Genomic DNA, 22,500 nt, shown 5'->3' with positions numbered 1-22,500 from the left:
TGTGCCTAGATTACAGGAAAGGAAATCACAGACTTTATTGGGAGGAGCCAAAGGAGGTCCATGGTAAAAAAAATAAAATTCACTGGAGTACCCTTTTACATCCTGGACTGCAAGATCTTGGACTGCCAGCATGGAAAGGATAGAAATGCTGCTCTCAAAAGGAAGAAGCAACAGCAAAGAGAAGAGGTGAGTGTACATACACAGTATTTTATTCACTGCTGGATTAGTAAAACTCATGAACAGAGAAACCATCTCAACTTTACCACCAAAACTGTTTTTATTGTCAAAACAATGGAAATGAATGCCTAATTTACTGACATAAAAGATGCCCAGACACTGTTTTAACCTCCATGTTGCAATAAACATTTATTTCTTTCGCTTCTTTCAAAATGCTGGGCAGAGTTATATGACCACTAAATATATATATTTCTTCTTGTTTTCAGGATGGAGATTTTGTTTAAAAAAAAAAAACAGATTCCTTGCACAGCCATCCAAGAAAGCAAACTGTCCAGCAAGGTTGAAATTAAGGGAAGTGGTAGCATTTCCAGATTACAAGGTTTGTGAGTTCAAAAATTGTTCATAACAAAAGCAACTGGCGGAGTGTTAGTTATAACCACAAGGTGGTGGCTGTGGCTAAGGGGAGCTCCAATTGCAATAATAATAATAATAATAATAATAATAATAATAATAATAATAGTTGGAAAGTGGAAGATGCAAACAGCGATTGTGCCAGCTTTGTTATAGGAGCACTTGACGTCATCAAAAAGGGCTGGATAAGTACATTCAGAGGATCCCAGGCTCAATCAACATCACTGAGCTTCAAAATAAATCCTCTTTTGGGAATGGCTAATATTCTTAGGAAGGTTCTTTCAATTAAGTGAATTCTTTAGTACCTGATCGAGGACCATGGTTTGGCCTTGGTGCTGAAGGGAAGAAAAGCTCGCAATCAACAACAACAACAACAATAACAATAATAATAATAATAACAATAATAATAATAATAATAATAACAATAATAATAATAATAATAATAATAATAATAACAGTAACGAGAGTATATATTCAGTAATTTAATTAAGCAACTTTTATTGTCCCTGAAGGTTACAATATTGAAACAATTTCAATGTCATGAAATTTAACGAATACCTGGGTAATATGTGTCCTAATATAATGTTGGAATATAATTTTTTTTTCTGTCCACTACAAAATGCAATTATTAAATGAATAATAAACAACCCCTATGCTGTAGATTGAAAAGGATACCAAACATGAGAGGGAAAAGGCCTCAAAGAGATGGCGAAAAGATGTGGGAAAAGGAGAAGTGAGATCTGAGCGAAGAATCTACATTGAGTTCCCGTCCCAGGAAGACCATGCACATCACCTTATGGGAGAGGTGAGATAATAAAGGGAAAAGTGCAAAAACTGTTATGAATTAACTGGTTGGGACCTCTTTGACCTACTGGCTTTGGTTCAATAATTACAACTCACAAAATTTATTTATATTTATTTTCTTGCCTCTGATACAAACAGCCATTTCACAAAAAAATGAGCTAGGAACTTCTTCAGCTGCAATGTTCAGTCATTATACAGCAATTGAAATTAAGCATAAATGTTATCAAATTTTTTCTCTAAGTGATGCAAATGCAGCCTGTGTCTTTTTCTCCTATACAGAGTATTAATTTCACAACAACAGTGTACAAGATTTTTTTTTCCATTCAATTCTGTCTTAATTAACAAAGATCCTAATTCATTCTAACTTTCATTACTATTGCAGGGTAGTGGCCTTTGTCAACCTGTTGATGAGAGGATTATTAGAAAAATTGATGCACTAGTTAATGAAGGTGTGAAAGACACTCGCGAAATGAAGAGAAAATTATCAACAAGATCCAATATCAACATTAAATACATGTACCGGTAATATTCTCTATATAATTTTCTTAGGGTCTTACTTGCAAGAAAGATATTATGACATGTCATGTCATCCTCATGTATTTCATTCTAATTTACCTTATTATCAAGCATAATGAGTGATACTGTATGGAGCAATTAGACGCCAGTCATTACTGATTTGTTTTGGGTGCACATTTAGCATGATTTCTCATCTGTTCAGTAAATACATGTATGAAATTATACTTTTGTTACATTACCCCCATGATGTTATCAAATACTGTAAAAAGTTTAAATTTTTAAACTAGCCACATATGTTGAATACTAAATGCTTTCAATTACCAAAACAATGTTACTAAATTAACTTACATGTATTGTAGTCCACTTCATGGCAACAAGAACCAAGTAAGGTAGGCTATGGGGGAAATGGGGAATGTTTTAAAATTTTGTAGTTCCTGGTAAACCAAGTTTTCAAGCACTAGCTATAGCTGTTTTAGTGAAATATAGCCTGTAGATAAATCCTCAAAGCTTTCACGCATGATTGTGGTTATTGTTTTATTTCCCATGATTAAAGATAGCAAAATATTGTCCAATAGTTAATATTAACATTACAACAGGGGGGAGGACTTTTGGGCTTTTAATAAATATATTTTTATACACTTCAACATAGGTTGTTGAAAATTCATGTATCCATCGAAAGAACTGCTTTTGAGTCAAATAATTAATCAGGAATACTTTTCCAAACGAAGACTGGATCCAGTCGGGCTCGGATCCTCCTCACCCTATGTTATGTAGTGTCCTCTGCAACAGTACAAAGAAGTAACATCGAGTGAAGCGGTGGGCAAAGATAAAATGGTAAAGGCATGTAAACATTCATCCACTCCTCGAAAAAATCTGCTTTGTCAGTCCTTCAGTGTGTAAACTGAGGAATAGTTGTCCCAACAGAGCTGGCCGCCGGCAAATTTATCACACAATGCAAAGGATAATAAAGCACTTCAGCGCCATATTTGTTTATTTCGTGAAAGCAGTCGGACGATGACGTCATAAGGACAATCGGAAAATTCCGATCAGTCGGGACCGCTTCACCCTATGTTACCTAATGCCGACTTGGCGATGCAACTTCCCACCGAACAAACGCGGCCGGCAGCGCAGTTGGCCATGCATTTTCCCGCCAAAAAACAACCCGGGTTACAGCACATACCGGCTCGTTCATGTAAGCCAATGTGAAATGAGACACTCAAACCCTGTGCTGCAACACGGGGTTTTTTCTGCACCCTTTCCTGTTCTTTCTCTCTTTGTTCGTCACTCATGTTTCGCCTGTTTGCTACCGCTCTCAATCGCTCTCTTTGACGTCGAACTTCGCTTCTTCGTCGCCTGTTTTCTCGATCTCTTTCTATCTCCCTTTCTTTACTTTACATGTTTGTAGACTTATTCATAAATTGAGTTTGTGTTTTGTCGTACACGTCGTCTTCAAAATCATTTTTTTTTTTTTTGTCAAACGCAGTTAACGATGCAATTTCCTGCCAAACAAACGCAGCCGGCAGCGAAGTTTCAAGGTTTGAGTGTCTCATTTCATGTTGGCTTACATGGAGTAGCGTACGTACGTACGATGTACGGTCGGTCGGACGGAAGTGAGGTCATAACCAAACCAAAATTTCTCGCACTGATTGGTTTATCAAAATCTCTTAGCTATGGGGCTCCGCCGCGCGTGCCGCTATCAATTGCAACGCGTCCACAAGGCAGCAACCAGGCTCGTCACAGGTTTCTGTCGTTTTCAACATATTACATGTACACCAGTTTTGTACAACTTACATTGGCTGCCCGTCCGGGAAAGAATAATCTTTCAAATGCGCATTTTAGCGCTCAGGGCTATACATGGTCTCGCACCTACCTATCTAACTAGTTTAGTGTCCGTAAAGAGATCCAGTATGTACTCACTAAGAAGCGGAAATACTGAAGTTTTGATTGAGTCCACCTGCAATGTAAGGTCAACTAAGAAGACCCATGGTGATAGGGCATTTACTGCATCGGTACCGTCTGTTTTTAACGCCCTCCCACGTCGTATACGTTAGGAAACAAGTTTAACAGTTTTAAGACATGATTGAAAACTGATTTTTTTTTTAATTGCTTATTGTAAATAGTTGTATTCTCAGAGGTGGATCCAGGGGAGAGGTTGACGGGGTTGCAGCATTTGTTTGTTGTTATTTAGTTTGATTCTTTCTAAATTAATAATAAATAAATTTTTTACGAAGTTGTTTCACTTCCAACATTCGACTGCAACATGAAGGCAATGACGGAGGGAAACGAGAGGAGCAAAATGAAGACAATCAGGGAGGGGAACGAGAGGAGCAAGTCTGGTTCCCTGGGTATCTTAGTTGTCGGAGCAATCGTCGTGGGATCCCGTTGTCGTGGCCTCGATTCCCATTCGGACCATTATAGTTTTCCGTCATTTGTCATGTTTCGCTTGTGATCAACGATGAGATTACCTCTTTGACATGAGCATTAAATTTGTCGTTTTAGTCTCGTTTGTTGCTTTAAGGTAATGCGAAGAAACTTTCCGTTTACTTGCAACTGAAGGCAATTGTAACTAACATTCTACTAACATCCTATCACATATTCTATAACATTCTTCAGATTGGTTACTATTTATTATAGTAAACAAGAAGCTGATAGCAGCTTAAACTCGGGCCATATTTGACTAAACGCTGCGTAAGCTCACGATCAAAGGGACAACAACAACAACTTTATTTCACAATTTCCTTCTATTTTCACAAATTTTCAAATGGTTATATATTACAGACTTAACACGTAGAACAAACAATTATACTTCACTCTGAATATGTAATGACCGCAACGGCAAAAGAACCTCCAGCATTCCGTAATAATAACACGCTTTATTGAAAGAACGAACAAACGAAAACTGCCTCCAAAAGAAGCGGCGAAGAAACTGCTAAGCAGCGTAGCGATGAAGTGAGGCGGCGAAGCGAAGCGGTTAAAACTAGAACAAAACAAGCAAACAAAACGTTACAAAATGAACTAGCGCAAATAGATGGCGCGAAGGAAAAACCGACACTTACATTTGTTGCGGAGCTGGGTGCAAACCAAAGTAACTGGAAAAAACCGACTGTCCTGAATCATATAGCGGACGAACAAACTTGTAGGTTGACAAACTGCTCTCGCGGCGAAGAGATATACTAATACTAAAACGGCCAAAAAATTCTATATAAACTGCCAAGACTTGTGAACAAAAATGTGAATAAATAACACTAAATTACGCAACTACAAATACCGCACGCACGAGAAATAGACAAGAACATTCCTACACAAAATAACACAATAACCTAAATGACTACGCGTTTAGTTTCTACACCGGCCCCTAAGTGTTGAAACACGGGCGAAAACACTTACAAATAATATAATAAACTAAACGACCCTGAAAAAAAGACTTGTACATTGCAAGATAGCGATAGCTAAATAAAGCTAGCGACGCGAGACTAACTAGGGTAATAACGCAAAAGAAACACGCGGCGAGACTACACGCGTGTGAATAATCGCAAACTACCCGAAAACCAGTACAAGAAAATGTTCATTTCTATTTCAATTACGTGTCCGGTTGTAATCCGTAGTAAGCTCTCGCTGAAATCCTTAAAGTTCATATCACACAGGGTCTTCTCTTTCAACAATGAGACAAAGCTTGTCAACTGGTCTTTCAAGAATGCCAGATTTAACCTTTACTTTCGCTCGACGAACCAGGCCTTTGCTGTCCGGAAACACTTCGACAACCTTTCCGAGAGGCCACGAATTACGGTGCGAATTTTCCACGGCAACAAGCACCACATCCTCAACAGCTAAATTTCTTCTAGGGCGTAGCCATTTTTGCCTCCTTTGAAGAAGAGGCAAGCACTCTTTGGTCCATCTTTTCTAAAAGATGTCTGCCAGATACTGAACCTGTCTCCACCTTCGTCGTGACAAAAGATCCTCTTTACGGAACAGCCCTGGTGGCATTGAAGGCTCAGAGCGTAGTAGCAACAAGTGGTTTGGTGTCAACGGCTCCTGATCCCGCGGGTCACTGGAAATAGTGGTAATCGGACGACCGTTCAATATACTTCAACCTCGCACATCAAGGTGGCTAGACTTTCGTCGTCGGTGATTTGTTCCTGGAGAAGGGCTCGTAGAATCTTCCGGGTTGTTCGAATACATCTCTCTCAAACACCGCCAAAATGCGAGCCGTGAGGAGGATTAAAAGACCACATGATTTCCTTCTGTAACAGACTTTCGTGAATTTTCTCTTGATTCCATGCCTTTACGGATTCGCGGAGTTCTTTCTCGCCACTTGTAAAATTTGTGCCGTTATCTGAACGGATCTCCTTGACCTGGCCTCTCCGCGCGTTATCTGAACGGATCTCCTTGACCTGGCCTCTCCGCGCGATAAACCTTCTAAGCGCCAACAGGAACGAATCGGTGTCAAGACTGTGCGCGACTTCGATATGTACAGCACGAATCGCAAGACAGGTGAAAATGACCCCGTATCTTTTAGCAAGGCTCCGCCCACGCCGCACTTGAAAAGGGCCAAAACAATCGACACCAACGCGAGAGAAGGGTGGTTGATCTGGGGTTAGGCGATCCACTGGAAGATCTGCCATCTTCTGCTCGCACGCAGGACCTTGGCGACGCCGACAATTTACACACCTCGACAACACCCTCTTAACTGCGGATCCTGCTTTTACAATCAAGAATCGTTCGCGTAGAAGACTCAGCACGTATTCTTTACCAGAATGTCCAGAGATCTGATGATAGTGCTCGACTAGCAAGTTGGACACATGATCGTTCTTTGGCAGGATAATCTGGTGCTTAGAGTCAAACGGCTCTGATGCTAGATCCAGTCTCCCGCCGACACGCAGAAGACCATCAATCAGAACTGGATCCAGTTTCCGAAGGCAACTATTCTTCTTGACGTGCGGCACACCATTGCTTGCAGATTGGGTAAGTGAGTGGAACTCTTCGGGGAAATGATGTTGCTGGACACACTTTAAAATCTCCAATTCTGCTGTCTTTATGATCGGCGGTTTTGGTGTAGCTGGAGTGGACTTCGTGACCTTCTTGCCTGTACTAGCCATCAGCAAACTTTCACGGTAGCGAAGGAACCAAGCAATCGACTTCTTCAGGCGAAACCTAGAGGAGGCTCTCTGAAAATACTCCACTAAAGGACAGAAGGGCTGTGCCAATGACGTCACGTTGGCCTTAGCGTTCACCTTCACCTCAGGATCCGTATCCGGAACACTGCCCAGCGATAAAGGATCAGGGGACCAAAACTCTTTTGGCATCCAGAGAAACTCCGGCCCCTTTATCCAACGCTCGGAGTTAAGAAGAGCCTCCGCTGATAACCCTCTTGAAAGGTCGTCAGCAGGGTTAAGATCTCCTCCCACGTGCCTCCACTGGTCCGGGTGAGACCCGTCTCGCACCATGGCTATACGATTGGCCACGAACGTGTGGAACTGCTTGTTCTCATTCCTTATGTAACGCAACACAGACGTGCTGTCCGTCCAGAAGGGTGACGCATCGGTTAGCGGCAATTCGAGCTCTCTCTTCAAAACTTTATCCAAACGGACCGAAACTGTTGCGGCCGAAAACTCTAAACGCGGAACTGTTACTTGCTTGAGGGGCACCAGGCGTGACTTCCCTTGGAGAATGGTACAGTGAATTCTGCCTCTGCTATCGACCAGACGTAGATACGAAACTGATCCGAAACCAATTTCCGAAGCATCCGAAAAGTGGTGAAGCTGACTGGATGCGATGTCCTTAAAGTCGGATGGTTTAAAGCAGCGATCTATCGTAAGCTGTGACAGCTTAGGGAGGTCCACTAGCCATCCTTGCCAACGTACGCCGTGTTCTCTAGGCACTTCGTCGTCCCAACCCAACTTTAAGCGACATAGGTCCTGCAAAATCTTCTTAGCCGTCAAGACGAAGGGTGCAACGAAACCAAAAGGGTCAAAGATTGATGCTACCACAGACAAAATGCCTCTACGGGTAGGGGGCTTGGACTTGAGATTAACATCAAAACCGAATGTGTCGCCCTCTATTCGCCACTGGACACCAAGTGCGCGTTCGACTGGTAACTCGTCTTTCTGAAGGTCTAGGTTCTTGATTTCTTGTGCTCGCTCTTTCATAGGAATGCTTTCTAGAACTTCTCGGCTGGAGCTGATCCACTTTGTCAATCGGAAACCTCCTCGCTGCAACAGACTGCACAACTCATTGATATGCGCAATAGCATCCTTAACTGACGGGAGCGACCCAGTCATCGACGTAAAAGTTCCGTTTGATCGTATTCGTCACAGCAGAGGAGAAGTGCTGGACATTATCATCGGCTGTTTTACGAAGGGCAAAATTGGCACAGGCAGGCGAAGACACTGCACCGAACAGATGGACGGTCATCTGGTATTCCGCCAATGCGCGTGACAAATCGCCATCCGGCCACCACAAGAAACGAAGAAATGAACGATCACATTCTGGAACTCTAACTTGGTGGAACATTGCCTCGATGTCCGCCATTACTGCAACGCGTTCCTGACGAAATCTTGTTAGGACACCCAAGAGAGAATTTGTGAGATCTGGTCCTTTCAACTGCAGATCATTGAGGGACTTTCCTTTGTACTTTGCCGAACAGTCGAAGACGACACGAATTTTCCCAGGTTTATGCGGATGATAAACTCCATGGTGAGGGATGAACCATGTCTTGCCTTCGCAGGCTGACTCCTTCTGTTGCACAGGAACCCTTTGGGCGTAACCTTTTGCGACAATGTCCCGAACGAAGACTTTGTAGTCGTCGAGCAACTTCGGGTTCTTCTCCAACTTCCTCTTCAGCCACGAAGAACGCTGTTCTGCTTGAACTCGATTGTTTGGAACTGGATGCTGACGGTTTCTGAAAGGTAAGGCGGTTTCGTAATGGCCGTCCTTCAGCTCTGCGGATTCCACTACGCTTTCCATGAAACGGCGCTCATCTTGGGAAAGTTCAGTCTGGCTATCAGCAATCGACTCACCGAAGTCGCGGTTGTAAAAGTGTTGTACCATCTGGTGCAGCTCAGTGTCGGCCTTAATAAAGGAATTCGATGAACGAGAACCACGAAAACAACGGGTCAACGGGCCGTTAACCGCCCATCCGACGCTCGTTCGCGAGGCGTAAGGGCCGCCATCTTGACTATGCTTTACTTCAAAGGATCTAGAACCTCAGGGACGTCACTTGCTATGAGCAGACCAATCTCTGCATCAACTTTGGGCAGGTGCACTCCGCTTAGGTGTGGCCATTTATCAACGTCATCCTGAGTGGGTATATCCTCTCTCGACACAGGTATGCTGGGTCTTGTGTACAGTGTTGGGAGGTCAATCAAAACGTTCTCGTCCAGATCGGAGATGGTAAGATCCGTAACAACAAAACTGTCCACAAGACTGTCCTTCTTTTCCAATATTGTTAGAGAAATTGTAGTTTTTGGACCACTCACTCCTAGCTGCCTCATCAAGGTCTCGGTGCAAAACGTGGAGGAACTACCGCTGTCCAGAAAGGCGTAGGTGACTGTCGGCGTTTTACTCCCTTTGATCCAGACTTTCACCGGAACCACAGCCATGCCTGTCCTTGAGAGGCATTCATTATTGGCAGTCTTGATTTTTCCATCTGGGTTTACCAAAGCGTTCTGAACGCGCGCGACTCCCTCGCGTGCCGACGGATTGGCGGGTGGATTTTCAGCTTGTTGCTTTCGAGCTACAGAGTTCGTGTGTAGGACTGCAGGATGTTTCTTAGTACAGTTAGGAAACGTACACGATTTTCTCCCAGGGCAATTCTTTGCGGCGTGATCACTGGACAGACAACCAAAGCAGAGGCCTTTGGACTTCAGGAACTCTATTCGGTCCATGTACGGACGATTTCTAAGAGAGATGCAGTTCTCTAGGGTGTGACCAGCCTGGCAATATAGACACGATACTTCTCCTACTGAAGGGGGTGTACCACGAGCGGGTGCAAAACCAGTAGGTGCATTCTGGCTACTTCCCACTTGTGCAGCAAAACTAAGTTCTCCGGCTCTTTTCGTAAGAGATCCTTTCTGCAAACGGCCGTCTCGCCTATCCAACTTGGGCTTCGTGTCTTCAACAATACTTCAAAACACGGGATTAGTGACTACTCTGGCTTCATGATCCACGAACTCGACGAAATCGCGGAACCGTACAGCTCTTGTTTCAGTCTCCATGATATCATCGACCAAGCGGCGCCATCTTACTCTCAAATTGAAAGGCAGCTTCAGGACTAGTTTCCTTACAGTGTCTGGTTGTTCAAGCTTGGTCAGGTGACCACTGCCCTCCATGGCGTTTTTGCATCTCATAAGGAAAAGGGAGAACCTGTTGAGCCCCACGGCGTCCTTAGCCTTCACGTCCGGCCAATTCAAGGCCTTGCTCTCGTGCGCAGCTACGACGAGGAAGTCGTTCCCGAACTTCTTTTCCATCAGGCGCCTAGCTTCAGTGTATCCCCTATCAGGAGGGAGAAACTGGCAGGATCTCACGAGCTCCTTTACGTCACCACTAGTAAACTGTTCAAGGTAGTACAGCCTCTCGCTACTGCTCGAAGTTTTGGACTCGATTATGTTCTCAAAGGCTCTGATAAAGGGACCATACTCCATGGGACTGCCGTCAAAAATAGGGACTTTGGGATGGGGAAGTGAACTTTTCTTTTGTTGTGTCGCAAGCATCTCCACGATCTTGTTCTGTTGTCGCTGTAATGCGTTTTGGTGTTGGTGTAACTCCAGCATCTCATGAAAAGCCCTCTCACTAGGCGAAGACAGCGCACCGGACTGATTAGAACCAGAAAGAGACCCATCATTGTTGGTGACTAACAGACGCTGGGGCCATTCCGGCGCTTCTGGGTTCATAGTGGAGTGACCTTGAGCAACTGGTGCTGACGAAGTTCGTCCCGGATGACTGGTTTCCAACGTGACCGGACTTGGAACGATCAAACGCGGATTAGATTCTGCGCTGGCTGGGTTTGGAACAGCTAAAGGCCGATTCGCGTCCACCTTATCAGGATCTGCAGCAGCTAAATGCGGATCAGGATCCATAAACCCGGGACTTGGAAGAACCACGCGCGGATTAGGGTCCACCACGGACGCTAAAGCTTGTTCTCTGGCTTGTGATTTGGCAATTTCGGTCTCCAAAGACAAAACCTTTTCCTCTTGCTTGAGACGGAACCTTTGCTCTTCTAGAAATTGGCGCTTCTTGAAAACTGCTGCTTCTGCTTTCAACTCCGCAGTACGAGCTGCCTCCTTCGCTCTTACCACGGACAGGGATGAACAACTACTCTCGCGCGACCCACGGCTACAGCTCGAACGCCCGGGTCTTCTTGAAGATTTAGAGGCGAACCGAAAACCACCATTGCTCGCCGAATCATCCGGACTAACTTGAGAGTTTAACCGAACCGCTTCTTCAGTTCTTACGATCCATTCTTGGACCCGCCGGGAAAAGTCGTCCCTTCGTACAACCTCACGATCAAAAGATTCTTGGCACCTCGCGATGCAAGTCTCGTCTTGAACGTACGATAAGTAAAAAATGTGCGCTTCTTTAAAGGCCTCGAAAGCAGCGGTAAAATCGGTTAACTTTTCCTTCACGAGATCAATGTTCTCCTCGTTTGAGAGCAACGTATCGATTTCATTTAACCTGGCGGTGACAGTCGATAAGTGGCCCGATCTAGAATTCTTGAGGCGAAGAAGCTTTTCATTCAAGACATCTTCACCAACTGCCGACATCGCAACTTGAATAACTCGGGTGTAACAAATTTTTAACGATGTAATGACCGCAACGGCAAAAGAACCTCCAGCATTCCGTAATAATAATACGCTTTATTGAAAGAACGAACAAACGAAAACTGCCTCCAAAAGAAGCGGCGAAGAAACTGCTAAGCAGCGTAGCGATGAAGTGAGGCGGTGAAGTGAAGCGAAGCGAAGCGGTTAAAACTAGAACAAAACAAGCAAACAAAACGTTACAAAATGAACTAGCGCAAATAGATGGCGCGAAGGAAAAACCGACACTTACATTTGTTGCGGAGCTGGGTGCAAACCAAAGTAACTGGAAAAAACCGACTGTCCTGAATCATATAGCGGACGAACAAACTTGTAGGTTGACAAACTGCTCTCGCGGCGAAGAGATATACTAATACTAAAACGGCCAAAAAATTCTATATAAACTGCCAAGACTTGTGAACAAAAATGTGAATAAATAACACTAAATGACGCAACTACAAATACCGCACGCACGAGATATAGACAAGAACATTCCTACACAAAATAACACAATAACCTAAATGACTACGCGTTTAGTTTCTACAGAATATATGTCAGTTATATATCAGTAAGGAAATACCTAGGAGCTAGATAACCGCGAAAATCTTCTTTGTCATATTGGTAACAAGTCCAGCACTTTTGGCTGAAAACTAATGAATAAAAATTTATTAGAAATTTTTAGGTAAGCTTACATCCTTATAGACAACCAAATTTCTTTGGTTACGAGCCCCGATGGAATTTTTTCCTCCGCTTCCCAAAACCCCCTTTCCTTTAAATATATCGATCTCCCTATACTCAAATATAAATCCTGACATTTATTTGAAGCAAGAAGCAGCCTATAGGCTTGCAACGAGGATATAATCAATCTGAGCTTGCCAACCACGACCACCAATTTATACTATGACCTATATAATTATGCGGTGAGAATAGCATGTAACGCAAATTTTCGCAAATTTTTCCGTAATCATATCTTCAAGTGAGGATGTTAAAATGTCTTTTAAGACCTGTTAAAACTACTTTTCCTCACGAATTCCAAAGACGTATTTTTATTCATTTGCCTTGCATCCGCCTTCTAACTTTTGACACGTCGTTTGGTCATATATGAAGTCTTTGGACAATCGCGAAACGAAAATAGAAATTATAATAATACAAATAAAAAAGAACGCGAGCCAGAACTTAACTCGGTGCCTCACGGCACGAGTAATTCACTGATGAAATTTTTAGTTTTAAAATATCTCACAACTTGAACGTCAAAAGCGTGTAAATATGTAAAAATTAAAGTTTTTAACATTGTTCGCATGCAGAGGGAAAAAATGATTGAAGGCGGGCAGCTGCCAGTTGCTATCTTCATCTACAACGTAGTATACAACAAATTGAGTTGAAACGTCAGTCATTTACACTTGATATTCGATCCGGCGTAGTCGCTTTTTTCAGGTCTCTTTTCGTCTTTTTTTTTTTTTTTTTTTTTTTGCGACATCCATTAAGGAAAAGAGTACACAGGCCTCTTTTGACGACAGAGAAATCAAGAATTCTCTTACCATCAACTGTTTCAAATCATTTGTTGCATTAATAGCAGTTTGCGAGTTTGTGAGTGAGCACGATCTTTGACGACACTTAATTTCTAGGAATCTAGAAAATTTTTTCAAACTTTATTTAAAAAAATGAGCCACTTTTTCAGCGTCAACCAGATCAGTTTCATTATTTATAAACCTGCCTAAATAAATAATCACCAAAAATGCAAATATTTGATCCATTTTAGTTTACTCGGTATCGGGTTGACTTTACTATGGATTTTTTTAAACAGTTGTGATAAAAAACAGCTTTTTAATTGTCTTAATTTTCAGATATCTACAAAAACTATTTCTAATTTACTGAAATTAAAGGCTAAGTTTCCCGACCTCAATAGTAATATAATTGCCTCTGTAAACAATAAAGTATAATATAATAGAGATAAAAGCTGTGCTATTTCTCACTTATTTATGTTAGCAAAATTAATGCATTTTCAGTTAACAGCAGACATGCGTACATATCTTCACAAGTGGACCAAGTGATTATATATGATTACATTTCAAGATTATTTTTTAAACTGACATGAAACTTAACTCTGTCCGAACTTTAGCTTAAATTAGATTGTCGCTCCCTCTGCGTGTAACACGCATCAGTTGAAAGACTTGTTCTCACTTGCGCGATGATTACAATCATAATCCTACAATCACCTAAGCGCAAAGCACAAGGTGGCATGCACATTCGCAGAACTATCGAGACCATGCAAACAAATTCGCCTTGACGCTGATTTGCTTTTTTCATAAACGGAGAGTCCATGCGTATTCCTTTCCTTTACAACGAAAACTTCAGCGAATATTCTTAAAGCTGATTTAGCATGTCACAGCCTTTATCACCTTTTAACACAATTTAACTAGTTTAGCGAGCTTAGTATTTTTCAAGAAATTACTTCATCAACGTGTCAGCAGCAAAATGTCTTGAAAATTTATTCGTTGCGCCTATTCCGTTTTTAGCCGTAAATAGCGATTGCTATAACTTTAATATCAATACTTTATCTCCGTTGATTCTTCATTCCAGTTTAAGTGAATATAATTGGGATTAATAAAAAATTTTGGCCTTGGTACGTGCGTCTCGAGTAAGAGTAATTGAAAAATTAAATTAATGTGTTTTATTCAATTTCGCAAACGCTCTTTTGGGTACGATTGAATTTGTTTGTAATAGTTGTTTAACCCAATAACGATTCCCAGTTCTGAATGTGAAAGAAAAACCTGTCATATTTAAAAGAAAGAAAGCTTAAAGTATATTTCTATCTTTCAAAAAATATTTTCTAAGACGCGGCGCGCCAACTAAAGCTAAACAAACACTTCAAGAACTGCCTGTCATGAAATTGTTACGTCTTTTTCCCGCGGGATTCGGCCCGAGAACAGGTTGTTGAAAAGAGCAAAAAAGGCGAGTTCGCCATGTCTGTTCTTCCCAAAATAAAAAATCGCCCGACGCGACGTTGTAGTAGAGCGAAACTCCCCCGCAACCAAGGACCTAACCGAAAGCTGTGAAAGACAAAACCGAAGGTATCTACCAAAAAATCTCACAGGAAGACTGCTTTCAGTTAGCGAAAGAGGAAAACGTCAACCGAATCCATCGAGAAGAAAGTGCAAACTGAGACAGCCAAACCTGTGAGTAAACCGAACACTGTGAAATTACTGAAGCTCGACTTCAAAAAATTCAGTGGAGAGTTGTTCATTTGGCCCGAATTATGGGGTTCATTTGACTCTGCAATACACTCTAACTCATCACTCAGTCAGGTGGATAAAATGAATTACCTGAAAGCCAAATTGGATGGAGAAGCCGCCGAAGTGATATCAGGACTTGCCCCGACAAATGATAATTACGGAAAAGCAATCATACTTTTACATGAACGTTATGGACAAAACGAGATTATCAGCAATATGCTCATTACACTGCCCTCGTGGATCTACCTACTGCCAAACGGCCACTCTGCGCTCCGGCAACTATGATATGATAGAAAAACATCTTCGTTCCTTAGAAGCCCTCGGCGAGGACGTCAATTCAAAAATGCTTGTATCCGTGATACTAACTAAACTACTTAAAGACGTATTAATTCATTTGACCGATCAGAAACCAGACGGTCAAGAATGGACAGTGAAATTACTTAGGGAGAAATTACATAGATACGTCACAAACCGAGAAAATGCAGAACGACAGAGTGGTATTAAGAGTGACAGTGCTGATTGTGATAAAAACAAGTCCCAAATGTTGTCCCAAGTTAGGGGGGGGGGGGGGGCATGACAATTACCGAAGCATTGTTCTCCAACGCGAACTACCCGCCCAAAATTCCTGAATCCAGCAAAAAAGAGACCTGTATCTATTGTAAATGAAAACATTGGAGTGATGAATGCCAGAAATTTACCACTGTGGCAGTCAGGAAATAAAAGATCAAAGGACGCTGTTACATTTGTTTAAAGAAAGGACACACCCCTCGGGATTGTAAGGCTGACAAACTGTGTCTTCACTGTCAAGAGAAAAATCGACACCACAGAAGTTTGTGCCCAAAGAAATTTCCATCACGGAAATCCACTGAGTCAGTTAACACAGTGACTGAACCTCTATCAACCAGCACCACAGTCAAGGATTCCTTGCTAGCTACAGGAGAGCAAGTCTTGATGCAGACAGCCACATCTGAAGTACAAGACCTGAACAAGTCAAGAAAACAGACCATTAGACTGCTTTTGGATACAGGGAGTCAAAGAACATACATCATCGAAAACGTAGCCAAGAAACTCCAGATGGAAGTCAAAGGGTCCGAGCACTGTCCGTCTTCACATTTAGCAACTCAAAGCCACAACAATTACAGACCCCTGTCAAGGAACTTAGCCTGTTAACAAGCGATGGGTCGTCCTTACATTTGAGAGTTAATGTGGTGCCCAAAATAACTGGTACTCTTCAAAGGGCATATTTTGACACCAAGGAAATTGTGCATCTCCTGGAAGAAGTTCCTTTAGCTGACTCAATTCCCACTGACTCAGAGACAGCCAACATAGAGCTTCTCCTTGGAAATGACTACTACTGTGACATTTTTTCTTGTGAAATACCACTTAAACAAGTTGCACCGGGATTAAACCTCATGAAATCAAAACTGGGATGGATCTTTACAGTACGAATTAGGAGTCAGGGCGATCAAGCTGCCCCTTCAGTATCTATGCTTACCTACTCGTCTAGTCCCATCAGTGCTCACATTGCTACTTCATTTAATGGTCCAGAACCATTAGTGAACTTTCTGCCACAAGTAGAAGATTTTTGGAAACTCCAGACACTTGGAATTAAAGAATCAGTGGCTGAAAGTGGAGGTGACAAAGCCCTGTAGAAATTTAGTGAAACTGTGCAATTTGAAGATGGGCGTTACCATGTGACCTGGCCATAGAAAGAAGAACGACCCATGCAACCGAGCAATTATGACCTAGCAATGAGAAGATTGCGGTCTCTTGTCTCTTTTTCTTGTCATGAAAAACCCTGATCATCTTCCGAAATATAATGCTGTCCCTCAAGACTAGATGAAAAAGTGAACCGTTGAAGTTGTACCTGAGCAAGACTCCGGAGAGACATTGAAGCATTACATCCCACATCACGAGGTAGTTACGCCAGAGAAGACAACAACCAAGTTACGCATTGTCTTCGATGCGTCTGCCAAAACCAGGAAAGCGATCCGCAGCCTAAATGAATGCCCACATGGCCCAGTGATTTTGGAAGATCTGTGTGGTCTTCTAAAGAGATTTAGACTGAACAAAGTGGCCCTTTTTGCTGATACCTTCAGGTCGGACTGCAACCTGAAGTCACAAGATTTTTATGGTTAAAGGATGTTGCCAGGCCCACTCTGGAAAATAATGTTCAAATCCTGAGGTGCGCCAGAGTTCCATTTGGCATGATTTCCAGTCCGTTCCTACTTGCTTCTACTATCAAGTTTCATTTTAACACTGCCGAAACACCAGTAGCTAAGAAGATTGCAAACAATATGTACGTGGACAACGTAATCACAGGCGTTTCCACACCAAAGGAAACTGATCATTTATACTAAGAGGCGAAACCCCTGTTCCAGTCTTCCTCCATGAATATCCGAGAATGGCCATCCAACTGTGATGAATTCCTTCAGAGCATCCCTGAAAGCGACAGAATCGCCGCTGGAATCAAGATGAAAGTCCTTGGCACCATATGGGATATGAATAGTGACTCATTATTTAACAGCGGATGCGACATCTTAGCCAGTTCAGTCACCACCAAAAGATAGGCACTGCAGTTTATGAGCAAAATTTCTGATCCTTTAGGGTTTCTTTCTCCTGTGACTTTGGATGGAAAACTATTCATTCAGGAACTGTGGCAACAAGAGTTAGCCTGGGATGAAACTCTTCACAACAAGATAAATGGCGCAAACTACATGAAGATCTTCTCCCCGTGTCATCGCTCCCTATCCCTAGCTACATAGGAGGAGACGACTGCAAACTATTCTGCTTCAGGGATGCATCCGCCAAGGCATATTCAGCAGCAGTATACCTGTGCTCTACAGTAGGCGGAACCGCAAACGTGAACCTGATGTTCTCCAAAGCTCGAGTTGCACCAACCAAACCCCTAAGATTAGAACTGTTAGCTTTTCGTATTGGAGCTAGAGTTTGAAATTATGTGGCCAATAAACTCCAGGCTTCTGTGACAGACCGTTTTCTGTGGACAGACTCCCAGTGCGTCCTACACTGGATGAAAAGCCACAAACCATTACCCACATTCGTTCAAAACCGGCCGAAACAAATATCCTCAAACAAAGATATTAAATTCAGGCACAAGCCAGAATCCTGCTGACCTAGCTACCAATTGTCTACAAAGAGGCTCGTCGCCATGAACAGCAAATAGCAGCTCAGCAAGTTTCAACTGAGGCCAGACAAAACTTTTTAAAAGAAAAACGAGCCCTTAAACTTAGTGTTACTGTACTGTCTGCATTCATATTCTGCTACTTACCTACAATTTGTTTTACAACAGCCAGGAACTCTCTTAAAAGCAGACGTTCACTGGAAGTAATATATGTTTTTCGTTTTGTAACGATATGTTTGGTAACGCTTAACTCTTTAATTAATCCACTCATTTATGGTGCCAAACGGAGACAATTTCGTGTTTCGTTTATCGAATTACTTTTTAGAAAGAACGTTTCTGAGGCTAAAGAATTTGAAAAAAAAATATTTAGGTCATCAAACCCGGTAGCTTCTCAAGAACGACAACAGGAAAGAGAAGGGCATAATCACCGCGAAGACATTCAGGGAAGAGAACGAGAGGAGCAACATGACGACAATTGCCGCGATGGAGCTGTGTGTGAAAGCGTTACGGGCTTGGATGAACTCGAGTACAATGAAAACGAATGATGGCAAGACTGTGCTTTTGATGATCGGCACAAAGCAGCAGCTTAAGAAAGTCTTAATGAATACATTCGAATTGAGCCGGTCACGGCTGCAAGAAACTTAGGAGCCATTTTTGTTGATAGCATGACTAGTACCGCATATAAATAACACCTGTAAATCTGCCTTATTTCATCTTCATAACATCCGACGAATTAGGAAATATTTATCTGTTGACACTACTAGAACTTTAGTTCACGCCTTTATAATGGACAGAATAGACTATTGTAATAGCCTTTTGTTCGTCCTCCCAGGAAAGTCTGTATGTAAATTGCAACGCGTGCAGAACGCAGCAACCAGGCTCGCCACAGGTTTCTCTCGTTTTCAACATATTACATGTACACCAGTTTTGAACAACTTACACTGGCTGCCAGTCAGGGAAAGAATAATCTTTCAAATGTGCCGTTCTAGCGTTCAAGGTTATACATGGTTTCGCACCTACCTATCTATTTAAACACGTTCTAAAACCATCGGGGATATTCTAAAATGCATTTCCTGCAACAAATAAAGGAATTTGTTGTTATTCTGTTCCATACCATGTTGTTAGCTATGGTAAGATTAAACACCTTTTCGTATGTATTTTAGACAACTATTACAAAACTTCAGCACTTCAAATATTAGCGAATTTTCATCTATTCTTACCAGAAATCGATGTCTGTGAATTATTATGGTAAAAAATTAGAAAAAGAGCAAATTTTTGCCGACGAGCAAGTGGCACGAATTGAACTAAAATTGTTGTTTTCTGCCATAAGCAGTGAAAAAATTGCAAAAAACCACAATGTCTCGCCAATATTGTCCAAAAAATATTAAGATGTAGATTTTCCTAGCAAGAAACACAATTAAAGATGGTATATTTTTCAAGTTTTAATAAAAATGGCAAAATACACATAAAAAATCGGTAGTCAATGTTCTTCCAGAAACAGAGTGTATCTTTAACAACAGATGGTGAAAGGTACATGGAAATTTTAGTGTATCTTTTATAGCACAAAATGTCGAAGGTACATGGAAATTTCCGTGTACCTTTGACAAAAGATGTGAAACTTACACGGAAATTTCCGTGTACCTTAAGCAAAAGATGTTGAAAGGTACATGAAAATTTCCGTGTACCTTTGACAAAAGATGTGAAAGGTGACATGGAAATTTCCGTGTACCTTAAGCAAAAGATGGTGAAAGGTACATGGGAATTTCCGTGTACCTACAACAAAAGACGTGAAAGGTACATGGAAATTTCCATGTACAACTTAAATCCTAGTCCAAATGAGACCCTTACGGCTACATCCTAAATCGACGAGCTTTTACACCTTCAATCGTTACATTTTAATTGCCAAATATTATATCCACCTCGCTACATCCAAAATTGGAGGTTTTTCTCGTTCTCCTTCAAAGAAAATTCGGTGTGATAATGAAATGACAATAAAAAGTGGTAGCTATTATAAATACAGAAACAAGTGGACCACACTGTGTAGTTGTGATAAATAAACTTTATTTAAGCAATCCTCTTTTCAGCATGTGCCTTTATCTAAGTGTCGTATTGCATTTTATAAAAATCGTATTGTTAGTATTGTACTGAAGTAGCGTAAGTATCATAGTGCAGGTAATGTTAAAATTGTATTTGTAAGTAATGTAAATACCGTTCTGTGAGTGGTGTAGGTATCACATTCTGAACAATAAACGTATATACTGATCTTCTTTTATTAAGAACGAAGACTCCATGCGTATCCCTGTTCATATATAAGGAAACCTTCAGCGAAATTTCTTAAAGCTGATTTTGCATGTGATAGCCTTTATCACGTTTTAACGTAATTTTAGCGAGCTTAGTATTTTTCGAGAAATTACTTTAAAAACAACGTGTCAGCTGCAAAAAGTCTTATAAATTTATTCCATGCGTCCTTTGCATTTTAGCTGTAGACAGCGATTGCTAATACCTTAATATTAATACTTAATCTCCATTGATCCTTCATTCAAGTTTAAGTGAATATAACTGGGATTAATAAAAAGTTGATGTCCTTGGTACGTGCGTCTTGTTTAAGAGTAATTTAAAAATTAAATTAATGTGTTTTATTCAGTTTCGCAAAGGCTCTTTTGTATGCGATGATTTTGCTGTTTGTAATTGTTTTTTATCCCAATAACGATTCCCAGTTCTGAAAGTGAAAGGAAAACCTGTCATATTTAAAAGAAAAAAAGCTTAAAGTATATTTCTCTCTTTGAAAAAATAATTGCTAATACGCAGCGCGCCAACGAAAGCTGAACAAACACTTCACGAACTGGAATCTAGCTACAGGGCACGTTTCTCGTTCTACTGTAAAACTTGAAACAGAAAATTTGTGGTTAGCTATATGAGAAATCTCGAAAAACAAATCGAAAGCGCCTAACAAGGAAATGAACTCCAGCACGCAAAACCAGCACTCGGTTCCGTTCCCCGCAGACTGTACGCTCTACAATGATATGGGTGGAAAGCCGAACCATTTTTCATCTCTAGCTTACACTGCTGTGGTCTTCACCATTATAATCAACGCCACTACTTTACCTTTCACCATTCTGTTGAATCTACTTGTGATGGCGGCGGTAGCAACCAAGGGGCGACTACAGCGCAAGTCTAACATAGCACTAGCATGTTTAGCAACGGCTGATTTGATGGTCGGCATCATTGGCCAGCCTCTAATGATTGTGGTTACCATAACAACCCTACAAGGCAAAACTACAAATGAGACATGTTCGATACAAACTGCCGCGAAACTTTGTAACAACTTTCTCATCATTTCTTCGCTAGTTCACCTTGTTTTGATGAGTGTAGACCGGTACGTGGCAATAATGCATCCATACAAGTACATGTCTATCGTCACCAAATTTCGCTTGCTGGTTGCTTCTGCCATTGCCTGGATCTTTTGTTCAATTTTGCACTTGTTTTTATTGTTTTATAACCCAAGAACATTTTCGTCGGCTAATAAGTTACTGGGAGGCGCATTTATTGTAATTATTGTTGTGTGCCATGCAATTGTCTACAAAGAGACTCGTCGCCATGAACAGCAAATAGCAGCTCAGCAAGTTTCACCTGAGGCCAGAGAAAACTTTTTAAAAGAAAAACGAGCTCTTAAACTTACTGCCATTGTTCTTTCTGTACTCATATTCTGCTATTTACCTGTATTTAGTTTTAGAAGGGCAAGGAACGCTCTTAAGGGTAAATTTTCACTGGATGTAATATATGCTGTTCTTTTTGCAACGATATGTTTGGCAACGGTTAACTCTTTAATTAATCCACTTATTTATTGTGCCAAACAGAGACAATTTCGTGTTGCATTTATCGAATTACTTTTTAGAAAGAACGCTTCTGAAGCTAAAAAAATTGAAAAGAGATTTTTTAGGTGAGCAAACGCTGTAGCTGCTCAAGAACGACAACAGGAAAGAGAAGGACATAATCACCGCGAAAACGTTCAGGAAAGGAAACGAGGGGAGCAACCTGAAGACAATTAGGGAGGAGAACGAGAGGAGCAACATGAAGACAATCAGGGAGGAAAACGAGAGGAACAACATGAATACAATCAGGGAGGGGAACGAGAGGAACAACATGAATACAATCAGGGAGGGGACTGAGAGGAGCAATATGAAGACAATCAGGGAGGGGACTGAGAGGAGCAAACTGAAGACAATCAGGGAGGAGAACGAGAGGAGCAACATGAAGACAATCAGGGAGGGGAACGAGAGGAACAACATGAATACAATGAGAGTGGGAGAGAAAAAAGAGCAACGTGAAGAATGATGAGGTGGGAAAAGAAAGGAATATCGTGTTGAATGCCAGGGAAGGGAGAATGGTTTAGCCTGGAGTTATGCGGGGAGGAAAAAGGACAGGA

General features: G+C 41.6%; 3 protein-coding genes across 4 annotated transcripts in view; 1 reads left to right on the top strand and 2 right to left on the bottom strand.

Annotated features, from left to right (window-relative positions):
• LOC146473954 (uncharacterized) overlaps positions 1–1,918 on the top strand; it is a 2,257-nt gene extending 339 nt beyond the window's left edge. The window contains exons 1-4 of one of the 2 annotated variants that reach the window (XM_085117626.1): positions 1–190; positions 444–556; positions 1,250–1,393; positions 1,775–1,918. The exon at positions 1–190 is cut by the window's left edge and continues 339 nt beyond it. In XM_085117626.1, the coding sequence (XP_084973752.1) occupies positions 61–190; positions 444–556; positions 1,250–1,393; positions 1,775–1,918 (531 nt within the window). In that variant the 5' untranslated portion in view covers positions 1–60. The remainder of the gene's footprint in view (positions 191–443; positions 557–1,249; positions 1,394–1,774) is intronic. The other variant, XM_085117627.1, reaches the window with a different exon arrangement.
• A 4,673-nt stretch (positions 1,919–6,591) lies between these two features.
• LOC146473953 (uncharacterized) lies at positions 6,592–8,054 on the bottom strand. Its single transcript, XM_085117685.1, has 2 exons — positions 6,751–8,054; positions 6,592–6,604 (listed from the first exon to the last, which is right to left on the bottom strand). The coding sequence occupies exons 1-2, from the start codon at positions 8,052–8,054 to the stop codon at positions 6,592–6,594; spliced, it is 1,317 nt and encodes a 438-aa protein (XP_084973811.1).
• Positions 8,055–8,160: 106 nt separating this feature from the next.
• Positions 8,161–8,955, bottom strand: LOC146473952 (uncharacterized). Its single transcript, XM_085117684.1, has one exon. It carries the CDS (start codon positions 8,953–8,955, stop codon positions 8,161–8,163), a length of 795 nt encoding a protein of 264 aa, XP_084973810.1.
• Between the last annotated feature and the right edge of the window lie 13,545 nt (positions 8,956–22,500).

Source organism: Pavona decussata, unplaced genomic scaffold (genome assembly GCF_977016875.1).
Source record: "Pavona decussata unplaced genomic scaffold, jaPavDecu1.1 SCAFFOLD_92, whole genome shotgun sequence".
NCBI lineage: Eukaryota > Metazoa > Cnidaria > Anthozoa > Scleractinia > Agariciidae > Pavona > Pavona decussata.
The sequence above is the reverse complement of the archived record's forward strand: the minus strand, read 5'-3'. Positions and strand labels throughout refer to the sequence as shown.